At 41.2% G+C, this 26564-nt stretch overlaps 1 protein-coding gene across 1 annotated transcript in view; it reads right to left on the bottom strand.

The window, feature by feature from the left end:
- Positions 1–26564, bottom strand: part of jph3b (junctophilin 3b) — a 155520-nt gene that overhangs the window by 30545 nt on the left and 98411 nt on the right. Inside the window, exon 3 of the mRNA XM_068049893.1 lies at positions 9107–9231. Within this exon, the coding sequence (XP_067905994.1) occupies positions 9107–9231 (125 nt within the window). The remainder of the gene's footprint in view (positions 1–9106; positions 9232–26564) is intronic.

Below are 26564 nucleotides of genomic sequence, written 5' to 3' on the forward strand. Positions count from 1 at the left end.
GGCTGCCCGGTTTGAGGCAGGCGGTAGCTGTCCAGTGAGGTGCAATGACCTCTTCCACCGACAAAGGCAACCTGTGGCGCCCAGTTTCGACGCCAATTTATCTGGACTTATAACCCGTAACTGCTGCCTTCCGTGTTGTGTCAGTCGCTGTGAGGCAACTATGGAGTGACCTCTCCATGGCGCATGCCTGGGCAAGTTTATGGAGGTTGAGAGTTGCCCAGTCGTCAAAACCCCCCTCTCGGCCTTTCTGGTGGGGTCCAAAGGAGTGCAGAGCACGACGTTTGGCACCGGTATGGCTGCAGGAACTGCCGGAAACATGCCAAAGGTGACACATGACCGCCTCCGGGGTTCCACTCCGGATTATCTGTTAGGGTTTACTCCCTTAGCCTTGGTCTCTCTGGATCTCCAGCAGAGCAAAACTACACCTTCTTCTGGCAGGGCAGGGATCCTGAAGAACCAAGACAGCATGGAGTGGGCTTCGCCATCAGAAACTCCTTGCTCAGCATGATAGAGCCTCCCTCAAATGGCTCGGAACGCATACTGTCCATCCGACTGCTCACCACCTCTGGTCCAGTACACCTACTCAGCATCTATGCTCCAACACCCTGCTCCCCTCCTGAAGCTAAAGACCAGTTCTACGAGCAACTCCATAACATCATTAGCAGCATCCCCAACACCGAACACCTATTCCTGCTGGGGGACTTCAATGCCAGGGTTGGGGCCGACCATGACTCATGGCCCTCCTGCCTTGGGCGCTATGGCGTTGGAAGGATGAATGAGAACGGGCAGAGACTGCTTGAGTTGTGTACCTATCATAACCTCTGCATCACCAACTCGTTCTTTCACACTAAACCCTGTCACCAGGTTTCATGGAGGCACCCAAGATCGCGTTGTTGGCACCAGCTAGACCTCATTGTCACAAGGCAAGCCGCCTTAAACAGTGTTCAAATCACACGCAGCTTCCACAGTGCAGACTGCGACACCGACCACTCCCTGGTGTGCAGCAAGGTTAGACTCAGACCAAAGAAGTTGCATCATTCCAAGCAGAAGGGCCACCCGCGCATCAACACTAGCAGAATTTCTCACCCACAGCTGTTAGAAAAATTTCTAAATTCACTTGTAACAGCCCTTCAAAACACTCCCACAGGGGATGCTGAGACCAAGTGGGCTCACATCAGAGACGCCATCTATGAGTCAGCTTTGACCACCTACGGCAAAAGTGCGAAGAGAAATGCAGACTGGTTTCAATCTCATAATGAAGAGCTGGAACCTGTCATAGCCGCTAAGCGCATTACACTGTTGAACTACAAGAAAGCCCCCAGCAATTTAACATCCGCAGCACTTAAAGCAGCCAGAAGCACTGCACAAAGAACAGCCAGGCGCTGCGCAAACGACTACTGGCAACACCTATGCAGTCATATTCAGCTGGCCTCAGACACCGGAAACATCAGAGGAATGTATGACGGCATGAAGAGAGCTCTTGGGCCAACCATCAAGAAGATCGCCCCCCCTCAAATCTAAATCAGGGGACATAATCACTGACCAACGCAAACAAATGGACCGCTGGGTTGAGCACTACCTAGAACTGTACTCCAGGGACAATGCTGTCACTGAGACTGCCCTCAATGCAGCCCAGCCTCTACCAGTCATGGATGAGCTGGACATACAGCCAACCAAATCAGAACTCAGTGATGCCATTGATTTTCTAGCCAGTGGAAAAGCCCCTGGGAAGGACAGCATTACCCCTGAAATAATCAAGAGTGCCAAGCCTGCTATACTCTCAGCACTACATGAACTGCTATTCCTGTGCTGGGACGAGGGAGCAGTACCCCAGGACATGCGCGATGCCAATATCATCACCCTCTATAAAAACAAAGGTGACCGCGGTGACTGCAACAACTACCGTGGAATCTCCCTGCTCAGCATAGTGGGGAAAGTCTTTGCTCGAGTCGCTCTGAACAGGCTCCAGAAGCTGGCCGAGTGCGTCTACCCTGAGGTACAGTGTGGCTTTCGTGCAGAGAGATCGACTATTGACATGATGTTCTCCCTTCGTCAGATACAGGAGAAATGCCGTGAACAACAGATGCCCCTCTACATTGCTTTCATTGATCTCACCAAAGCCTTTGACCTCGTCAGCAGACGTGGTCTCTTCAGACTACTAGAAAAGATTGGATGCCCACCAAAGCTACTAAGTATCATCACCTCATTCCATGACAATATGAAAGGCACAATTCAACATGGTGACTCCTCCTCAGAGCCCTTTCCTATCCTGAGTGGCGTGAAACAGGGCTGTGTTCTCGCACCCACACTTTTTGGGATTTTCTTCTCCCTGCTGCTTTCACATGCGTTCAAGTCCTCTGAAGAAGGAATTTTCCTCCACACAAGATCAGGGGGCAGGTTGTTCAACCTTGCCCATCTAAGAGCGAAGTCTAAAGTACGGAAAGTCCTCATCAGGGAACTCTTCTTTGCTGACGATGCTGCTTTAACATCTCACACTGAAGAGTGCCTGCAGAGTCTCATCGACAGGTTTGCGGCTGCCTGCAATGAATTTGGCCTAACCATCAGCCTCAAGAAAACAAACATCATGGGGCAGGACGTCAGAAATGCTCCATCCAACAATATTGGCGACCACGCTCTGGAAGTGGTTCAAGAGTTCACCCACCTAGGCTCAACTATCACCAGTAACCTGTCTCTAGATGCAGAAATCAACAAGCGCATGGGAAAGGCTTCCACTGCTATGTCCAGACAGGCCAAGAGAGTGTGGGAAAATGGCGCACTGACACGGAACACAAATGTCCGAGTGTATCAGGCCTGTGTCCTCAGTACCTTGCTCTATGGCAGCGAGGCCTGGACAACGTATGTCAGCCAACAGCGACGTCTCAATTCATTCCATCTTCGCTGCCTCCGGAGAATACTTGGCATCAGGTGGCAGGACCGTATTTCCAACACAGAAGTCCTCGAGGCGGCCAACATCCCCAGCTTGTACACACTACTGAGTCAGCGGCGCTTGAGATGGCTTGGCCATGTGAGCCGCATGGAAGATGGCAGGATCCCCAAAGACACATTGTACAGCGAGCTCGCCACTGGTATCAGACCCACCGGCCGTCCATGTCTCCGCTATAAAGACGTCTGCAAACGCGACATGAAATCCTGTGACATTGATCACAAGTCGTGGGAGTCAGTTGCCAGCGTTCGCCAGAGCTAGCGGGCAGCCATAAAGACGGGGTTAAAATGTGGCGAGTCGAAGAGACTTAGTAGTTGGCAGGAAAAAAGACAGAGGCGCAAGGGGAGAGCCAACTGTGCAACAGCCCCGACAAACAAATTTCTCTGCAGCACCTGTGGAAAAGCCTGTCGCTCTCGAATTGGCCTTTATAGCCACTCCAGGCGCTGCTTCACAAACCACTGACCACCTCCAGGCGCGTATCCATTGTCTCTCGAGATAAGGAGGCCCAAAAGAAAGAAGAAAAGAAAGGATTAAAGATGTTGTCTATTTTTTTATTCATGCCGTCCAAGATAGAGACTTGTACAGGAGAAGCATAGGTGCCACTTTGCTATATAAACTGAAAAGGTGCAACTTTACCAAGACTGTAACCCTGGAAACTAAGTTCCATTATATTAGAATAAAAGCAAAATACTGCGGATGCTGGAAATCTGAAATAAAAAACAAGAAATGCTGGAACCACTCAGCCGGTCTGGCAGCATCTGTGAAAAGAGAAGCAGAGTTAACGTTTCGGGTCAGTGACCCTTCTTCGGAACTGACAAATATTAGAAAAGTCACAGGTTATAAGCAAGTGAGGTGGGGGTGGGGCAAGAGATAACAAAGGAGAAGGTGTAGATTGGACAAGGCCACATAGCTGACCAAAAGGTCATGGAGCAAAGGCAAACAATATGTTAATAGTGTGTTGAAAGACAAAGCATGTGGCCTTCATCCTCATATCTCTGTCCTGGGATTGCTGTAGTGTTCCAGTGAACATCAACGCAAGCTCGAGGAACAGCATCTCATCTACCGATTAGGCACACTACAGCCTGCCGGACTGAACATTGAGTTCAATAATTTCAGAGCATGACAGCCCCCCATTTTACTTTCATTTTTAGTTATTTTTTCTTTTTTTTCTTTTTTACATTTTTTACAATCTTTTTTTTACATTTATTTAATTTCATCTTAGTTTGTTCAGTTTGCTTACCCACTGTTTTTTTTCAGGTTTGCACTTGCTGCTGTTCAATATTCAGTCCGTTAACACCTAATCTGTACTAATGCTTTGTCTTTCAACACACCGTTAACATATTGTTTGCCTTTGCTCCATGACCTTTTGGTCAGCTATGTGGCCTTGTCCAATCTACACCTTCTCCTTTGTTATCTCTTGCCCCACCCCCACCTCACTTGCTTATAACCTGTGACTTTTCTAATATTTGTCAGTTCCGAAGAGGGGTCACTGACCCGAAACGTTAACTCTGCTTCTCCTTTCACAGATGCTGCCAGACCTGCTGAGTGGTTCCAGCATTTCTTGTTTTTATTCCATTATATTAGATTGAACTACTGCTGCATGACTATGATTCTGAAATTTATTTATTGTGTTTTCGATTATTACATTGAAAATTGTATTAATATTGACTATGCAGAAGTGGTGGAATAAAATAATTGTTAGTAACATGTCAAACTATGACCCGTTTAGTCTTTGGTATATTTGAGGTGAACCGAAAGTCAAATGTTGCCTGATCAGTGCTGTACTCGATTCCTGCTAGTGATTGAGCTGTGGCTGAATCTTTCTGGTTGGATCAGTTTACAAAGAACAACTCAAGAACAGAATTGAACATTGCAAATAAACAGCAAACATGCTCTATTATTTTCACATTCAAAAACATTCCTGCGACAATATAATTTTCAGGGTTTAATATATGAACATAAAAACACCAGGACTGAGATAAAGCCACTTGAACTCTCCCATCACATCAAACAATAAAATAAAATTGTATTGAAAGATTAATATTTTGTTCACTTTCAACATGATGTGTTGTGGAGAGACAAGATGTAGTTTTGCGCTCCTTAAGTTCGCAAGTCAGGAAATTTCTTTCATCGAATCTATTGGGGAAATGCTAATTTGAGGTCAGTACTTAGCCTTTTGGGATGGTGTTGGGTGGGTGGAGGGTGCATGGTGTGGGGTAGCTGAGAAGGGAATTGAGGGATTGAGTTATTTGGCCGTATTTCTGCTTCTCTTTGTTACTGGGTTGAGAGCAGCATTGGCAGAGGATTGGCAGTATGTTATCTAACCTGCATTTCAGTTGCGGAATGGTTTATGGCACAAGGATATATGAAGAGGGGGCAGGAATTAAATTTTAAAAATGAAGGGTTGAAATGAATGCCAATATTTAGAACACCTTTTAGCCTCGGATCATTTAAGGTTGAAGTCTATTCTAACCTTCTCATGTACATCCTGAAAGTCTATTGTTCTCTTTGTTTGATTATTGGAGCATTCAGCTCAGCCAGCATGACTCTGATGGTTCCTTTGTGCTGCTAATTAAATTCATGGAGATGTTAAAATTCTGGGTCCAAATTCCATACCATTTGTGGTCTAACATCACCTGAGGCAAAGTTGTTTCTACCCATTGCCCATCCGGGAAACAAAGTGCCCAAACTTCCAATTGCGAGTTGGCCTTTGCTATGATACCCCGTCAAGTCCCCATGAATATATTGAAATGAGGGCCAGTGGCACTGCCGTTCCAAGTTTCCTGCTTTTTAACCGTGCAGTTAGAATGAGAAATATAAGGTGCAGCTGTTGCCAGCTGACTGGCAGCTGTCAGAAGTCTTTTGAGCCTGAAGACACTTGAAAACTTGAATAGCAATTACTGCAGTTGGAGTCAACTTCTGGAGAGCTTTTTATTTTGTTTTGAGCAATGACAGCCTTGAACTTCTATCTGACTGTCTAGGAGAATATGATGATACCACTGGGGAAAATTTGACCACCTCTCCACCACAGCATGAGCTTCTCAGGGGCAGGTATAACATTTCTTAGGCATTATCATAGAGGAAGATGGGGAGGAAAGGACAGAAGAAAGTAAAGTGAAGCAGAATTTAAGCAGGATGCACTCCAAGATATTGCTACCTCTATCCCGCCAGGAATATAGAGGAAACACAGGATCTATGAAGACATTGGTGAGAAGGTGTGTGCTAGGAGATTGCACTTCACCAAAGAGGAAAAAGAACAGCTGCTACCGACTTCATGAGGAGTTGCAACACCATTGTCTGAGGCTATATAGCTCACAACAACATTCAACTTATGGCACAGGATCACCTCAGGGAACCATAGGGGATCTATGTGCAGCAGCAAGGGTGCCATCCAGGCAGGCATATGTCAGGTGACTGGTGCTCTTTTCCGCAGAGTTGGGAAATTTATCCAGTTTGGCATCACAACAATTGGCAGCAGAGAGAGAGAGCCATTGTTTTGCTGCTTCTATAGTTAATTTAGTTTAGAGATACAGCACTGAAACAGGCCCTTCGGCCCACCAAGTCTGTGCCGACCATCAACCACCCATTTATACTAATCCTACACTAATCCCATATTCCTACCACATCCCCACCTTTTAGTTTAGAGATACAGCACTGAAACAGGCCCTTCGGCCCACCGAGTCTGTGCCGACCATCAACCACCCATTTATACTAATCCTACACTAATTCCATATCCCTACCACATCCCCACCTGTCCCTATATTTCCCTACCACCTACCTATACTAGGGGCAATTTATAATGGCCAATTTACCTACCAACCTGCAAGTCTTTTGGCTTGTGGGAGGAAACCGGAGCACCCGGAGGAAACCCACGCTGACACAGGGAGAACTTGCAAACTCCACACAGGCAGTACCCAGAATTGAACCCGGGTCGCTGGAGCTGTGAGGCTGCAGTGCTAACCACTGCGCCACTGTGCTGCCCCTTCCTTAACTTCCTCAACAGAAAGGGGTTCCTCTTTCTGAATGGCTAGATTTTGTGTGATCCCATGCAAAGGATCCAGGATATCAATGCACGATTTGCTGGAAGTTGCCTTGATATATTCATTTTTCAAAATTTAGTCCTCCTTGAGCTCTTTGAAGGAGAACATTATGTTAACAGATGGCTTGTGTGATGAGAAGCTTTTTATATTGTCTGATGTAACATAAATGAGATGTGTGAAGTCCAGTTGCTTGCAGTTGACAAGGACTATTCCCTGCTCCCACAGATAATGACCCTGTTAAGAGTTATAAAGAAGTGATATAACATCCCATCCGCCACCTTCAACATTCATTCCCTCCACCACCAATGCAGTGGCAGCAGTGTGTACCATCTGCAAGATGCATTGCAGCAACTCACCAAGGCTCCTTTGACAGCATCTTCCAAACCCGTGACCTCTGCCACCTAGAAGGACAAGGGCAGCAGATGCAAGGTAACACCACCACATGCAAGTTCCCCTCCAAGCCACACAGCATCCTGACTTGGAACTATATTGCCGTTCCTTCACTGTCGCTGGGTCAAAATCCTGGAATTCCCTTCCCGACAGCACTGTGGGTGTACCTACCCCACATGCACTGCAGTGGTTCAAGAAGGCACCACCTTCTCAAGGGCAATTAGGGATGGGCAATAAATGTTGTCCTAGCCAGTAATGCCCACATCCCATGAAAAAATAAAAAGAAAGACACATGCCTCAAACAGTGAGGACTGTTGGAAATATTAAAAGTGGCACTTTTGCTGCCTTCGAGGTGAGGAGAGGCTGTGCATTATTCTCCGTACAGTTGTGGTTTGCTGTGTCCTATACAATGTTGCAATCCAAAGGCCTGGATTGAAACATCTTGGATAAGTGACCCTCGCTGCTTTGAAAGGATGTAAGGAAGCATTAAGGTGACAATCACTCTGAGGATTCCTCAATTGCTGCTGCAAGGAGCATCCAAACACAAAAAATCTCTGAAGTGTTCTCATCTGTTAAACAGTCACCACTGCCTTAATTCTTTCCACCCCCACCTTCAAATAAAGGACAAAAACTTTAATACTGTATTTTCATCAGGCCTACCAAGCAACTTCTCATTGGAAAAATGACCCTGCTTTGGAACTGATCCTTCCCACTCCCAGTGACACATATAAATGAGGGGAATGCTATTAATTAAATCGCTCACTGCTGATGAAACCCACTGGCAGAAACAGCTGATCTGCCAATGGGGAATAAAACAGAATCAAACAATGCTGCAGACTTTCATAGTGGGCTGACATGTGCCTTCTGCTTCCAGCAAGTAACTCTCCCTTTCCAGTTGGTACTGTGGTCTGAATTCATGCCTGAGTCCCACGGTTTCAGAGACAAAACAGAAAAAGGGATAAAAACACAAGAGCAAGAGTAGGAAAAAGGAAGATAAAAAACAATGTGAAAAGGTAAAAGAAAATAAGTAAAGCAGCAGAGAGGATGAGGAAAAAATAAAGGAGCAGAGAAAGAGAGAGAGCTGGTGGAAAAAATAAGAAATGATATGGTTCAAGGACTCAAGAAATGTAAAATAGATTGGGAGTTGGATAAATTACTTAATTATGATTTAACTCTACAAGTTCTTCTCTCGTTGCGGAACAGTAATCGGACCACGGCTCCAAAAGATTGGACTTGGCTTCACTATGAATAAGTTACAGCACTGTAAAATCTGCAAAAGGTATAGTATTAATATAAAAACTTTATCATTTCTACTAAAATCCTGAAATTTCCAACTTGAAATCAATATTGTTTCTGTGCATTGGAATTCATTTTGTGTGGGCTTCACTTCAGAATATAAGCATCTTGAATGCATACTGAATACTAACACCTCCGTGGAGTGTTTGGTATTACACAATTGAGCTGCTCTTCTTTTGATTAAATATTAAATTAGGCTCCCCATATGCTACTGCTAGCATACAACAGAAATCTATTGTCAATATTCACAGATCCCTGAATAAAGCTTCCTGACACAGTATCAGGAACCCAGAACCATAATTTAAACTTTATTAGAACATAGATTCCATTGAGTGTTTATCTCCGTTCTACCCTGATCATTCTGGTTTATACATTGATTGCCCTAGCCAATAGTTAACAGACTGATGGTTAAACTATGTATTTTTAACATACTGACCGTTGCCTGGGTGCTGGGTGGATGGTGAGAACTCTTTGGCAGTGATCCTGGCAAGCTGCGCTTCATCCTGAGCTTTTTGAGCAGCTGTTTCAGCCACCTCCGATTTTGACTTGGCATGAGATGTTCTGTAAGGAACATGAAGCAATAAAGCTCTTTAGAACAGAAGTAAATAAATCTGAAAATGTGTAAAAAGCACAACACCATTGTGTCCAATCTATAACATTCATTCATCATGTTGAATTTAAGAGCATATTGCAGACAAATGATACATTTGGTTGTCATTCATATAGATGGAGCTGGGCCATTCAGTCCTTGTTAAAATAAACCAGGAGAATTATATGCTCTTAACCTCTTAATAGTTTTACTTGCTTTCTACATCAAAATTTGGATCACAAAATATTTCTACCTTTTGTTACTAAACTACCAATTCTGGATCTAACTCCTTGTAAATCCTGATACCCTCTGGCAGAAATTACATTGGCATATGAACAGTTCAACTGCCTCTGACTAAAACTGCAAGATTATCCTTAAAATTCTATTCTTTTCCAATAAAATAATTTTGAACATACAATGATGGAGCTATTTCCCCCAAAAAGTAAATCCATCTTTTGACATGAAGAAGATCGTTCAGGAGCATATTTTTAAAAGTTTTTTCCACTTCTTGCATTTTCCTTAAGAGAAGTTCATGTATATGATATCATTGTACAGTTTGGGTAAAAAAAACATTCACAAAGTTAGCTTAATCTCCAAATTATCTGCATGATCGAAGAAGAGTGTTACCTCATGTCCTATTTGAAAGAATGGGAGAAAAATAATTTTTAAAAATCTAAATCTTATATTTTGCTTTTTAACTCTGGAGCCTGGTTAAAACAAAGAAAGATGTTTCATTTTGTTCATCTGCTACATGATCTAGATGAAGATTAATGTCACATCATGTACTATATATCATAGTCACATTATACTTGCATGTGAGACTATTTTCTTGCCAGTGACATAATATAATTCTGATGTGATTCAGTGAAAAGCTCTGGAAGCTCAAGTAAACATAATATAGATTCACTGGTTTATAGCAGCAGTTTTTGCAATTGAATTCTCAGAGGTCTGGTTCACCAGAGGTTATAACATATCAACATGAGCACCAGTGCACTAGAAGAGACAGAAACCTGTCCGATATTGAGAACAAAATTCAGTAAACCTACATAGAAGCAGTGCTAAATTATTCAATTCATGATTGACCAGCAGGGCCTTGAATTTAACATAACCAGTACCATTTATTTAATAATGAATCCCCAGTGTGTTAAATACACCACTTCTTCCAATGTCCGATATTACATTTTTTTAGAATAAAGATTGATATGTTAATTACAATGTTCAAAGTTGTCTTAATTATTGGAACACATTTTCTATATTGTAATTACATGGGTAGTTGTTGATGGAAGGTTTGACTTTTCTCTCCATTTCCTTTTTACTTACGTGCAAAATCCTTAATTTCACAACAAACTGCCAACCAATAAAAGAAAAAGGACAAACTTTCAACGATGGAAGTCTGAAATAACAGAAAGCAGGTTAGTGCATTCAGGTATGTATCCTTCATCAGAACAGATGAATGGTCCATGCCAGAAACCTCATTAACTGTCGTCAGATGCTAACTGACCTGCTGTGTATTTCCAGCACTTTCTATTTTTATTTCAAACTTCCAACCAGGCAGCTTGAGGGTAAAATCATAAACATAACCCCACACACCCACAACTACAACACCATAGCCTTTCTTTCAAATCAAGCAGGAGGAGAAGCTGGTTCATTCCCACCCCCACCCACCCCCCCCCCCCCCCCCCCCCCCCACCCCCATCCACCCCATCTTGTTTCTTTCTTAATCCCTTTACTTTGTGTTTGGATGGCTGCTATCCTGCCATTTACACCTCATTTAAACACATCTTTTGTTTCTTTACTTGTCCCATTATCACTCCCCTTGGCTTTGGGCCATGAAACCTTTTGTTACTCTCGCCTGCCCTCCACCCTATGAAAATACAGACCTTCCCTGCTGTTCTTCTTTCCTCCCTCCACCCTTTCATTTGCTCAAGACCTATTATTTTTCTAACTTTTGCCAGTTCTGATAAAAGATCACACTGACCTGAAATGTTAACTCTCTGCACAGATGAGGGGGGCACAAAGAGGGAGGGGGAGATACAGACAGACAGGAACATGTTGGTGTCCAATAAGTTCTGTAAATGGATGTTAAATACCTAGTAGTTGAAGGTAATAGGGTGAACAGGTGGGTGTACAGATAATTGTACTCAGATATGTATATAAATAAGTGTCAGTCAGCACCAGCCGGGTGCTGTTAGGAGTGGAGTAGTAAGCTCTGTGGCAAGCAATAAAACAGGCTCCACCAAAGCATCCCAGTCTAAGTGTCTTCTTCACAAACAGGCTTGGAAGTTTTGCTAACATTGTAGCAGAGGATGGTTGCCTGAAAGTGAAGACTAAGATTTGTTTTCAGACAGGAGATTAGGATTGGAGGGTTTTTTTTGAGAAAGCTGTAATTGGAGGGGTTTTTTTGGAAGAAAGATGACTGAAACCAGGTGTAAGGTGTTGGGATATGATTTTCTATTGCTGTTTTGTGAAGCCAAATCTTATGGAAGAATGAAGTTGATCTATGGACACGAGTTACGTCTTTACCAAAAAGGAAGTAAGGAATAGCCCTTGCACGTTCACTTCCCGCTAGAAGCAAGATCAGGGACAAAGTGTCCTCTGAGCTAGAGGCTCATCATTTGGACAATGAGGAAGATTTGGACAATCGCTTAAAACTTATGGATAAAATTTATATGAAAGATGACTTATTGAATGCCTATGAGGCGTGGTCGGACTTTGATAAAATTAGAAAAATGGATGGTTCTTCCATAGAAGAATATATTATGGTGTTTAACCGATTATATGCAAGGTTGCAGTGATTCTACTTGAAAATTCCTAAATCAATACTTGCCTTTCAACACACCATTAACATATTGTTTGCCTTTGCTCCGTGACCTTTTGGTCAGCTATGTGGTCTGGTCCAATCTGCACCTTCTCCTTTGTTATCTCTTGCCCAACCCCCACCTCACTTGTTTATAATCTGTGACTTTTCTAATATTTGTCAGTTCCGAAGAAGGGTCACTGACCCGAAACGTTAACTCTGCTTCTCTTTCCACAGATGCTGCCAGACCTGCTGAGTGAATCCAGCATTTCTTGCCTTCAAATTGCTGGATTGTGCTAGGATATCAAACATGGATAGGCTCTTGATATTAACCGGAGTTAGATTCAAAGAAAGATACATTTTTTGATCCTGAAAACTTTTTTGGGAAAACGTTCCTTTCTGGCTGCTTTCATGGCACAAATGGGCTCTTCAGCAGTGACACTGAAGGTGGAGGATACAATGCTAGCAACATTTCGAGGCCATTCAAATATGGGGCCTAAATGTCCGTACGAAAGGAGAATCCCAAACAAAACCCTTTAGCCAAGTGCAACCGATGGCAGGAATTGGGCAATTATGGCAGAAGGATGAACCCCAGGAATAACCAAGGGGTGATCAACAGGTGTTTCCAATGTGACTCAAAGTATCATTATGTGTTGCATTGTCCAAAAAGGAATAACAGGGTTTTTGAGATGACACATGATGTGGAAGGTTCAGAAGGCGAGGATGATCAATCAGAAGGAATTGTACTGGTCACGAGAAGCTTCAGTCCAGTAACGAATGCCCTGGTCACAGATTTGTTCAATTGCACAGTACTAGACAGTAGGTGTATGTTCACAGAATGTGGAGTGGACTGGTTGAGATGTTATATGGATTCTTTAAGGAAGGAAGACTGAAGTAAGGTCAAAGAATACGACAGTTCTACCTGTTTCAGGCTTGGGGATGACAACACATTAAAATAAACACAATCTTCACTCGCAGAATCTTTCCCTCTATGGCTTGGATTCCATCCCCCCATTTACCTCCATTGTGAGGTACCGCGTGATGTTTTGTACTTCAACGGCTATATAATGCAAATTGTTGTTAATTATTTCAAGTGAAATGAGTTGGAATAAAATCTTCCCATTTGTTTGTGTTAGGCCTTTAATTTTTATTCAAACTGTTATTCATATGTCTTATGTTTGCACTTTATTTTAAAAGCTACAGAAGTAAAAGATTTAGCCGTAAAAAGAAATAGTGACGGGAATCCAAATAAATTGCTTTTTTTGGAGGGAGCATGTCGTTTGAATTTTCAAATGGATTTTGAACATTTCACAACATAATTGATCAGAGGTTATTGAAAGAATGCTGCTCCTTTATCTTAAAGTCATTACAGGAGATGATGACGTCATTGCGAGGTAGCCTTTTATTTAATGGCTAACTCTAATGAAATTGCTAATAAATGCCAGCTTATTCCCCAGTGCTCATTATTTCACCATAAATCATTAATGTTTGCTTAGTAATGGAGAAGAAGCTGAGTGAGAGGAAACCAGAGAGCCATCAGATTAGATTTATAGCAATTCTCTAGGATATTTGGTCTGCTTTACTCTGCTGGAGCCAGTAAACCTTGCAGTAAGATGCCTTATAATCATTTCAAAAAAACACTACAAGATGAAAATGGTCTTAATTGCAATTAATTTCAAAATGTTCCATCCATACAATATAATAAATGATTTGTCCAGTTTTCTGGTGTTTGCTGATTGATATATGTAGGATTAAAATATTTTTGAAAAGAGCTGAGGAATCATCAGAAGAATGTTCTTTCATTCCAAAAAATGTACTGTCTATTATGTCAAATTAACACAGATTAGTCATAAACCATGACTTGCTATAACAAGCAGGTTCTATTATTACCATGCATTCTAAAGACACTCTTCAAATTTTAAGAGTGGAACCAAACCAGATTTGTCTGTTAACTTGAGGGGGAGGGGGGAGGTCGGGGGGGGATAAATTCAAAACTTATTCGTGGAAACACGTTTCATTGAGTGAGTGGTCAATCTATGGGAGATTGGGAGATGGTGGATGCAGTCACTATTGATTCATTCCAATGCAAATTAGATAGATTTATTTCAGGAAACAATCTTTTGGGCTACAGTATTTGAATGATTTGACACATGACATGTGGTAAGTGTAGTATGCTTAGGAGGAAAAAGTTGGCTTTGAACCGATTGCTCCCAAAGCTCTCCAGCACCGGGGTTTTTTTGTGTCTGAGTCTGTTGCACACTAAATGATGGAGATTGATTGCTATGATTGGTCAATAGCTCCTGTATTATCGTATCACGTGACAGCAGGATGGTACAAAGGTGAACCTAATGCACCTTGGTCTTTTCTCGACCAGCAATTCCTATGATGAAACTAGGGCAGTGGGCCTATGCTGGAACAGGAGCACCAAGCTAACTGAAGCTGCAGGAATTTCTTTGCTTTCCTATATTGTTGGAAAGAACCCATAAGGTCATTCATTATAGTTTTAATGAGCTGCACCCGCCTACCACAGATTCATGCAGAAAAATGGAGTTGTAGACAAACAATTTTTTTAAGTTTACCTTCACTGGCCGGCTAAAGTCAACACAGCTCAAATTTGCCAAAAACAGGCAGGAGCTTTATTAAAATATTTAAATGGAGTTCCCACATCCTGGCACTCCAGTACAATTTTGGTAGAGTCATAGAATCATTTATTTAGCGCGGAAGGAGGCCATTCTGCCCATTGAGTCCATGCCGGCTCTCCACGGAGCTATCCAGTCAGTCCCATTCCCCTGCTCGATCCTCGTAGTGTCTCAGTGTTTCCAATGAAACTACTTGTTGTGCGGCCAAACCAGCGGTCCTTTAAGGGGCCACTGCAGGCTTCTCCAAAAAGCCCAAAATAAATATATGCCACTGGTTCTTGTTGGGCCAGGGGGAGCATGCCAGTTGTTTAGTAGTTCCCACCGCCTGCCCCCCACAACAATCCCCCAGCACACTTAAGTATTAAAACCACAGAATTTTAAGGTATAATTAATTTTCCAAATCATAAGCATTTGATTCTGAAACTATTAATGGATCTTAATGGTTGCTGGAAAGGTTGAATATTATATCATAAGATCATTGGCCATCACCTGATTTCACGGTTTGAAGTTTTATTTTACGGACATTTTCGGAATGGTCTGGATGGAGTAGCATGTTGGGGACTGGAGGACTCTAGTGAAATCAATCTCCCCTTGATTTTCCACAGAACTAGTTCTTGATCTTAGTGGAAAGTCTGCAGACAATGAATGACACATTTCTTTCATGCCTTCGTCGCAGATTCAAGCACAGAATTGCTTGAGGCCTGGAAATAGGCTGCCTGCTCTTAGCCCTGATGCTGCATGGTATACTAAGACAATTCAAAGTAACTTCAAAAATGGAAAACAAGAAGATTTTTAAAGATGTAGAAGAAAATCAATAGCATTTTATTCAATATTGCATTTCAAATTGGAGTTGCTACTGAAACTACTGTGTCAAATGATGGCTTTTGGATAGCATCACAATTCAAGCATGATCAGGAGTCTAAGGTTTTGTCCCCACTCACCTGAAGCTAATCTTATTAATAGCACTTCCCAATGAACTGAGGAAAATATTCTCTTTCCTTGTCTGAACAGATTTCAAAAAGTGCTTCACTCCCTTTCTATTGTTTTCCATATCACTGCCTAGCCGAAAGAGATTTGAGAGAAAAGCAGAAGTGTTTTCAGTCAGTAACAGCTACAGGATTATTTTGTTGCGAAATTACTGGGAACGTCTCTGTTAAATATTTACACATCAGAGCAAAGTTCAGACTTCAGAGAAACTCAGATTGCAGATTAATGGATTCTCTTTAATTCTAATATATTCAGAGTGCAGGCCAGTACTTTGATAATCTCATACAAATTATGTGAAAAAGAAGCATCATTAGTTATCTTTTTAAAGCTCTGTGGGTGTAATGTCACCACAATTAGATCTGCTAATTCACTGAGGAAATAACATTTAAAACTCAAAAGTAATACCTTTAGAGCCCACTTGTAGAACAGACCTAACATCTTATCCATGTTTTCAGTTAGCTTATCATATAATAGGCCATCATAATTCATCCACGCCTACAGTACTCATGAGTTATGAGTGTCTCATACCAGAGGAAGACTAGCCATAACTCACAGTAACTGATGAGATCCATTGTATATGTCCCTGCCATAAGTAAGGTGAGAGTACTGACAGTAACTAGGGACTGACCTAAGGATGACAACACTACTACTACGTAACATGATTTTGTAAGCATGAAGGACCTCCATATCCCTATCATGTATGTGTGAGTGATATATATATTCTTCCAAATCTTTGAGGTTTACAATGGTGAATACTCTTTAAATGCAGAATTGACTGCTTTTGTCTTTATGGCACAACACCACCTGGTCCTAATAATGACTCACAGCACCAGTCACACCAGCCTCTATCTGACATAATCTGAATTAATTTTTTTTAAGAATAGGATAAACTTTAACTCCCATTGGGAAGCTGACTGAAGTGGACAGCAATCCCACATGGGAGCCTTTGTGGGAGGCCTGGCAAAATTTAACTGCTTAGCTTTATTTGAATGCCACCGGTCAGATGCTTGGCTGTTTCCAACAGAAAGCGTCAGCTGGCCTATTGCAGGACATTGTGATGGGAATAAGGTGGGAGCCAAGGGCAGCAAAGGCCTGGACTTTCCTACAACATCACAAGGCAAGTCAGAAATGCTCACACAATGGCACAACCATCTCTCTGCCATTGACTGAGGGGTTCTGCCAGTAAAGCTTGGAGACTGGTGGTGCCCCTGAAGAATTACAGCTCCAGTAAATGATTTACAACAAAATTTAAATAACCTTTATGAGAAAAATTGGAATTATGAAGTTATTGGAAAAAAACATTCGAATGAATTTAACTATGGATCAATAAAAGAATCAGTCACTCGCATAATGCCACTTTGTTTTCACATAATGATGCTAAGTAACTAGAAAAAGGTTAAGGTGATTGAGATGGACCAATTTTATAGCCTGTTAATTAGACAATCAATTCTCTTCTAAAATGTGTATATTTATATTTTTCTCCCTATGGTAACCATCATTTACACAATATTCTTTTAGTGGGAGGGCACAGTAGTCTTGACAACAGAAATTTCCAGGACTGCTGCCAATGACACTTTGCATTAAACCAGCAAGATATCTCCTTAAGACAAATGTTTCCAATTACGATCCATTCTTTTCTTAATTGGAGAAACCTATGATCTGAAAAGATCATGCTTTTAAATTAAACTTAGTAAATGCTACCCCAATCAGGGGACTGACAGTTTCTCAAGGTCTTTGTGCCTTTTGTTCGACAAAGTTTGAAGCAATGATCTTCTCATTATCTTTGGAATAGAAGTTGCTGAGGGCAAAACAATAACAGAGTTAAAATTATTGCTATATTTTATATTCACTCATCTATGAGTTGAATTTCAATAACTAATAAATTGAAAAGAACAAGCCCAAATCTGGATACTAGATATCATGTATTGCTTAGGATGTATATATTCCTCAATAATACATATACATAACTGGATATCAGGGAGGGTGCCGGGGAGCATGTAATTGACCAAGGAATCCGAGAAAATCGGGGATGTGGAGGCCCTGCCAATTTTTGTGGCAGCCTCATTAGAGCATTGTTGGGCCACCTGCTGCTCGACAGCTCGCCAAGTTGACAGCCTGGCCGGCGAACAGAAGCAAAAACTCTCAGCAGGAGGCCATACTCAGCCATGTGAAGATGGCCCCCAGCACTCTGAAGGGAGCATCAACTCCAGCCTCTTAATCAAGAGGATTAGAAGGGGAGGCTGGAGGCTTGGGCAGTGATCTATGGGTGAGGGTGTCTTGCCGTGATCATGGCCTGCATGGAAATTTTGTTGCAATCAGAGGGAGATCCAAAGCTCGTTGTGAGGCCTTGAGTGCTCCTGACCCTTCTGGCACACAAGAAATACTGAAAACTAAATTTAAAACCTACCTGCTGGGCCTCTTTTGGCAGGTTTTGTCTGATGGGGGAGTCAAACTGCCCAGCCCCTCTGACTCGGACATTTGGTTGATATTGCAGATCGTGACTTAATGACATCATCAGATTCAATCTGCACATTTAAAACAGGACTCCACTTCTATTCCTGCAGCTGTCCTGCTCAAAAGTGTAGGTTAGTATGGATTCATGCCGGGAAGGTAGGAGTAACCAACACCAGTTATTTTAACTGCTGTCCCATTGCATTTCCGCCAGGTGGGAGCAGTTAAAATTGAGATAATAATTTCACTGTTCTAACTCTGATTCATTTGATTATATAGAAACCTAGAGATACATCTTTTTAGTGAAAGTTAGGTTTTTATCTGAGGTTAGTTATAAATCATGAAACACAGATCACATGTTTTTAACATAGAATTGCACAGAATCTACAGAAACAGATCTTTTGGCCCAACTGATCTATGCCAAGATTTACACACATGAGCTTCATCTCACTTTAATTATGTCTTACCACCCTGTCCCAGATCCTACTATTCTCCTCACCCTCGTGTATTCGTAAATCCTCAATATATCAATACTATCTGCTTCAACCACTCCATCTGACAGCAAATTTCACATTCTCACCACTCTGCCTAAAGAAATTCCTCCTAAATTCTTTATTTGATTTGTTAGTGGCTATGTTATATTTATGTCACATTGTTCTGGACTCACCCACAAGTGGAAGCAATCCCTCCACATCCACTCTATCAAATGCCTTCATAATTTTAAAGACCTTGATAACTGGAACGCCATATTGTCATTATTCAAACACTTTGCATGGTTAAAGTATCTATGAATAAAGTGTTGCTTAAACTGGCATCAGATGGTTACTGTACCAATTGTTAAATTCCTTCAGAGCATCAGAACTCAGGCAGCAGCACAGATTGTTTAGTCTTTTGAGCAGGTAGTAATGGTCTTGTAGCTGCTTCTTAAGTAAAATTATTGTTTCACCTGAGCTTCTGGCAGTCAGTGCACACTGATCAGCGATAGCGCAAGTGAAGCAATTCCAGGTCAATCCACCGGGAGGATGAGAAGATGATTGCAGCAGGACCTAGTTAGACAGATGGGGAAACACAACAGGATTGGGACTCGTGGAAGTAGCTGTGTTTCTCATATATTACTCAATGAATGCATGACAGTAATAGGGAGAGACTGCAAGAGGAAAAGTTTGAAAACCATTAAATTCAGTGAGAACAGGTTACAGGTCAACTACTCAAGGTACAGGAGATTCTGATATCCAGATGTCCTAACATTCCATTTCAAATATTTCTTTATCTTAGGAATAACAACACAAGGTTTGAGAAAAAATATGAGGAGAACCATACATTAGTGAACCTCCACTTCCCTTGAGTATCTGATCAGTATGCCCTTCATTGCAGTGCGTCTTTGATTATTGGCCATTTCCTACCAGGAATTCTTCACAATTGCAGAAAATGATCGAGGTTCCACTCTATTAAGCTGTTAGTGATTCTGAATAATAGGTACTTGCAACTGGAATATGAAAAATTGTTGATTTGTTTGAAAAAAAGAGTCTATTTTATGGTGAATTTAAACTACAGGTTCAACATTGGTGCAACATTAACTTATAGGTGTGGAGGCCCAAACAGACTTCAAAATAAGTCAAGTGCCATGCCTTCCATATTGTTGCAAGAAATGCGATCATAAGAAATAAGAGCAGAAGTAGGCCATTCGGCCCTTAATCCCTTAATATCCAAAAATCTATCAATCTTTGTCTTGAATATACTCAACAACTCAGCATCTACAGTACTCTGGGTAGGGAAATCCAAAGATTTATACCCCTTTGAATGAAGAAATCTCTCCTCCTCTCAGTCCTAAATGGCTGGTCCCTTGTTCAGAAACTGTGACCCTTAGTTCTAGACTCCCAGCTGGGGAGACATACTCCCAGCATCTATCCTGCCTGTCCCTTAAGAATTTTGTAAGTTTCAATGAGATCACCTCTCATTCTTCTAAAGTCTAGGGAATATAGACATAGTCCACTCGATCTCTCCTGATAAAACAATCCTCTCAACCCAGGAATCAGTATAGTGAACCTTTGCTGTACTCTCTCTAAGGAGTATAGCCATTCTTAGGTAAGGAGACTAAAACTGTACACAATGCTCCAGGTGTGGTGTCACCAAGGCCCTATACAATTGAAGTAAGAATTCTTCACTCTTGTACTCCAGTCCCTTTGAAATAAAGGCCAACATGCCATTTGTTTTCCTAATTGCTTGCTGTACCTGCTTGCGAACTTTCGGTGTTTCATACACAATAACACCCAGGTCCCTCTGCATACCAACATTTCCCAGTCTCTCAACATTTAAAAATGTTCTGCTTTTTAAATTTTCCTTCCAAAGTGGATAACTTCACACTTGACCACATTATATTCCATCTTTCATGTTCTTCCCAACTCACTTAACTTGTCACTTTTCCTTTGCAGCCTCTATGTCCTCCTCGCTGCTTACCTTCCCACCTAACTTTGTATTGTCAACAAGCTTGAATACATTACACTCATCTAAGCCATTGATATAGATTGTAAATAGTTGAGTCCCAATAATTGATCCTTATGGTACCCCGGTACCTGTCCTTCTGTCCTTTGGTCAATTCTCAGTCCATGTTAATATAAATACTAATTTTGTGTAATAACCTCTTGTGTGGCACCTTACTGAATGCTTTCTGAAAATCCAAATACACTACATTCACTGGTTCCTGCTTATTTACCCTGCTAGTTATAACCTTGATAAATTCAAACCAATCTGTCAAACATAATTTTGCTTTCATAAATCCATGTTGACTCTGCCTAATCATATTATGATTCTCTAAGTGCCCTGTTGCCACATCCTTAACAAAAGATTCTAGCATTTTCCCTACTACTGATATCAGGTTAACTGACCTATAGTTCCCTGTTTTCTCTCTCTCCTTCCTTTCTTGAATAGTGGGATTACATTTGCTGCCTTCCATTCCATGAGTAGTGTTCTAGAATCTAGGGAATTCTGGAAGATCAAATGTATTCACTATCTCTTTAGCTACCTCCTTTAAAAACCTGAGGTTGCAAGCCATCAGGTGCAGGATATTTGTCCATTAATGTCTCCAGTACTACTTTCTTCACTAACAATAATATCTCTAAGTTCCTCATTTTTACTAGACCCTTGGTTCCCCATTATTTTCAGAATGTTTTTTGTGTCTTCTACCGTGAAGAGAGATACAAAGTCTTCGTTTAATGACTCTGCCATTTCCTCATTCCTCATTATCATTTCTCCTGTCTATGCCTATAAGGGATCCATGTTTACTTTTGCCAATCTCTTCCTTTATACATACCTATAGAAGCTTTTACAATCTGTTTTTATTTCTCTTGCTAGTTTACTCTCATATTTCATTTTCTCTTTCTTTATCAATTTCTTGGTCATCCTTTGCTGAATTCTAAAATCCTCCCAATCCTTAGGCTTACTATTCTTCTTGGCAACATTATAATCCTTTTCCTTTAGTATAATAACATCTTTAATGTTTCTTTAAGGGAATGTATGTTTGTTGCAAATTATGGATTAATTCTTCAAGTGTTTGCCTTTGCTAATCTACTGTACTATCTTTTAATTTGATTTCCAAACTACCTTGGCCAACTCGTGGGTCATACCTACATAGTTTGCTTTGTTCAGATTTAAGATTTTAGTTGCAGTGTCAGGTCAGGTCCTAACAGTGGATTCAAGCAGATATGAAGTGAAACCACTTCACTTTGAGACTACTGTTTGAAATAAACCCTTAGACATTAACGGACCAAGCAGCAACTCCAGAAATAATTACTTAGCACATCACAATGGGAAACCAGTTTTATCCAGTTTTCTAAATTTCTGGAACTGTTGCTGACGAGGACGCTGCAGTAACATTTCCACAGCAAGCTCAATACATGCAAGCTGTGCAGTTTCATTACCACTGCATTAATCAATTGCGAAAATGTCTTCTAGGATTTTTAAAAAGCCCGAACAGAGAGGAAATATCTTCCAAGAATACTGCTGTATTTCATTCCTGCTATCATACTGTTTTGCTCCCTGCACCATCATTACTTGCTGTTAGCTGACAACCCTGTGCTGGCATATAATATAGGGCAGGAGGGAATGTTATTTACTGACATCAACAGCACAATTAACATCTGGATATTGATCAAATTCCCTTTCAACTGTGACATTAAAATGGCCTAATGCAGGGGATTTACCTTGAACAAACTCATATGTTCATTGAGTTGTACACAGACATAACATTGTTTTAAGGCTGCTGATGCAAAACAGAGGCATCAAACAAATCCTGATACAGTTTGCTTTCAGTTGATAATAGTGTTGCCTGCTAAACTGGTAAAATACACTGCAGTTTAGATTCGATCCTTTTAAATTCCTGAACTGGCTCTTGAAAAGTTGAATAATGTCCCCTAGTTCTCCTGTCTTCAATGACACATTGGCTGTCATTAAGAATTCAAATATTTCATTTGTTACCACAGCAAAGCAGCAAGATAAAATTTGTCTGGTGCACTATAAGAAATTCTTATTTCCAACTTGTTTCTATGTGTGGAATTTTTTTTATAGTTTAAATGCTACCAAGCAAACAAATAATTTTTCCTTTCAAGTCTTACAATATAATTAGCATACAATCATTAATGAGTTGTCAGTAGTTGTAAGGCAGCATTCTGTGTTCAGCAGCCACTGTAGATATTTTCCAGGGTTTATATAGGACATCCATTACTGGCAATTGGTACAATTGTGAAAATCCCTCATCTGGAAGGAATGGATTGTGTATTGAAATGGTATGTGGATCTAGTGCTCATGAGATCAGCCTAATTGCTGCCCTTACTCTTTCTTGAGTGTGCTGTGCTTCACTTCCTCAAAGTAAATTTGTCCTTGGTGGCTTTGCTTGTGCCACTTCATTTATCAAAACAACTGAATAGAATCTTGTTTCAGCCTATATTATATTTGTTAGACTTCCTTTTAGTAAAATGCATATGATAGCTAATTTCAAAAGATTAGGTTCAAAATGCTAACTCAAATCTAACTGGACAACAGTTTTAACAGTTGTATAAAATAATACCCTCAGGTGGTGCGAAAGATGGGCGGGAGTGAGGAGAAACTAAATGGGCATTAATAACACATGTTTAGCACTGAAAGCGGTAGTATAAATTTGTTACTGAATTTTATTCAGTCGATTTCTTCCCTGAAGATTTGATTTCATTGCTAATTTTCTACTTGGGTGACAATGCTTTACACATGTGATTCATTCACAATAGAGAATACCCCTAAGCACTGCTAACACTTAAAGTACATATGGCCATAGAAGTAATTTTCCAATGAGCATTAATAGAGATTGGTAAACACAACAATTAAGTGAAATTTTTTTAGAAAGAAAAACCCATGCCTCTTCCCTCCTGGAGATTTCCTTAATTTGATTTCCGACTGGTACTCTTTGTCCTTCTGTCCTTAACAAGTTCTTGTTTTCTGAAACTATGCAATCTTGGTCTGTAATTATCTGTCTGTATTGTCCCAGCAATTTAACATGCAAAAACAATTCCTTTATTATTAACCCAGCATTTCTTTATTAAAATCAAGGTAATTTTTCTGAATATTTTGTTGTTAAACTGATTGCAATTTTGAGGTACAAACGAGAGGAAGCATGCTCTGCCATCAGTTGTCCCACTAGCACAAGTGTTGAGCGATCTAAACAGCACAATGGGACTGGGAAAGGGACCGCTGAAGGCTGTTTAAAAACTGTTCCAAAGATTGTTTTAACTTTTATTCTTGGACGATTTTCAGACATTATTCAAAAACGTCATATTACACATGCGCGCTGACAATACCCAGCTCTACTTCACCAACACCTCCCTTGACCCTCCACTACTACTGACTTGTCACACTGCTTGACTGATGTCCAGTTTTGGATGCACTGAAATTCCTTCCAACTAAATATTGGGAAGAGCAAAACCATTGTCTTTGAACCCAGCCCACTTCATTTTCTAGCCCCCTTATTCCATCCCCCTCCCTGGCTACTGTCTGTGGCTGAGCCAGACTGTTTGCAGCTTTGCTGTGTCATTTGACTCTGAGCAGAGCTTCTGACCCCATATTTTTTCCATCTTCATTACCATCTATCTCATTTACCGATTAGGCACACTACAGCCTGCCGGACTGAACATTGAGTTCAATAATTTCAGAGCATGACGGGCCCCCCATTTAACTTTTATTTTTAGTTATTTTTTCTTTATTCTTTTTTATTTTTTGTGTTTATTTTATTTTAGTTTGTTCAGTTTGTTTCTACTGTGCCTATCCACTGTTTTTTTCATGTTTGTGTTTGTGGCTGTTCAGTTTTCAGTCCATTAACACTCCACCTGTACTAATGCTTTGTCTTTCAGCACATCATTAACATATTGTTTGCCTTTGCTCCATGACCTTCTGGTCAACTATTCTGTGACCTTGTCCTATCAACACCTTATCTTTTGTCATCTCTTGCCCACCCCCGCTTTACTTGGTTAAAATCTTTTACATTTCGTATAATCAGTTCTGAAGAAGGGTCACTGCCCTGAAACGTTAACTCTGCTTCTCTCTCCACAGATGCTGCCAGACCTGCTTTTATATTACCAATACCATCTACTTCTGGCTCCATAATATCACTATCCATCTGCTGTTGAAACCCTTCGTCATGCTGTTGTTACCTCCAGATGCCACAATTTCAATGTTCTCCTGGCTGGCCTCCCATCTTGCACCCTCCATTAACGTTACCTCAACAAAGATTCTGCTGTCAGTATTCTATTTTGCACCACATTCTGTTTACCCATCACCACTGTGTTTACCACCGACCGTGGTTCCTAGTCCAGCAATGCCTCCAATTAAAAATTTTCATCCTTCCGCTCATATCCCTCCATGGCCTCATTAGCACCTCGCCACTCCTCCCACCCCCCATCTCTGTAACCTCCTCTAGCCCTACAACTCTCCAAGAATTCTGTGTTTTTCCAATTCTGGCCCTTTGTGCATCTCCGATTTCCTTCACCCCATCAGCAGCTGTGCCTTCAGCTGTCCAGGTCATAAGATCTGGAATTCCCCCTCTAAACCTCTCTGTCTCTCTACCTCTCTCTCCTCCTTTAGAATGCTCCTCATTCCTTTGACAAAGCCTGTCCCAATATCTCCTTGTGTGGTTTGATGTCAGATGTTTTCTGATAATGCTCCTATGAAGCACCTTGGGAAATTTGACTACATTAAACGCATTACATAAATGTAAGTTGTTACTGTGAACTGATTTGTTCATTATATCTTTTGGTAACTAACTGATATATATGTTATTTTGCAGTTAGCTAAACAAATAATAAATTTAACAGAAATAGAATGTGGTGTTAAACATAATCGAAACTGTTACTATGTTAGAGGCACTAGAATGCTGTACACAGTACTCCAAGTGTGGTCTCATCAAAGCCCTATGTAACTGCAGTAAGACTTCTTTACTCTATACTCAAGCCTTTTGTAATAAAGGCCAACATACCATTTGCCTTCCTAATTGTTTGCTATAACTGCATGTTAACTTTCTGTTATACCTGTACACGGACACCTAAATCCCTCAGGAAACCAATATTTACGAGCCTTGCACCTTGTTAAAAATATTCTGCTTTTACATTCTTCCTACCAAAGTGAATAATTTCACATTCTCCATATTTATACTCCATCTTCTACCTTCTTGTCTATATTCCTTTGCATCCTCCTCACAGCTTACTTTCCCACCTAGCTTTGTATTATCAGCAAACTTGGATGTATTACACTTGGTCCTCTCATCTAAGCAATTGATATAGATTGCAAACAGCTCAGGCCCAAACATTGATTCTTGGGGCAGTCCACTAGTTATAGGCTGTCACCACGAAAATGACTTGTTTATTCCTGCTCTCTGTTTTCTGTTCATTAATCAATCCTCAACCCATGCTAGTATATTACCGCCAATCCTATGAGCCCTAATTTAGTGCAATAATCTGTTGCGTGACACCTTATTGAATGCTTTCTGAGAATCCAATTTTTTTAAATTCGTTTATGGGGTGTGAGCATCTCTAGCAAGGCCAGCATTTGTTGCCCATCCCTCCCTAATTGCACTTAAGAAGGTGGTGATGAGCAGCCTTCTTGAACCACTGCAACCCGCATTGCTGTGGGATGTGGGGGGGGGGGGGGGTGGGGGAGACGTTCCAGAATTTTGACCCAGCAACAGTGAAGGAACAGTGTGTGACAGGATGGTGTGTGGCTTGGAGGGGAACCTGCAGGTCATGTTATTCCCATGTATTTGCTATTCTCGTTCTTCTAGGTGGAAGAGGTTGCGTGTTTGGAAGTTGCTGTTGAAAGAGGCTTGGCAAGTTGCTGCAGTGCATCTTGTAGATGGTATATTAAATCCACTGGTTCCTCCTTATCTACCCTGTTAGTTACACCCTCAATTTCCCTT

This window comes from Heterodontus francisci, chromosome 17 (assembly GCF_036365525.1).
Source record: "Heterodontus francisci isolate sHetFra1 chromosome 17, sHetFra1.hap1, whole genome shotgun sequence".
In the NCBI taxonomy this organism is placed as follows: domain Eukaryota; kingdom Metazoa; phylum Chordata; class Chondrichthyes; order Heterodontiformes; family Heterodontidae; genus Heterodontus; species Heterodontus francisci.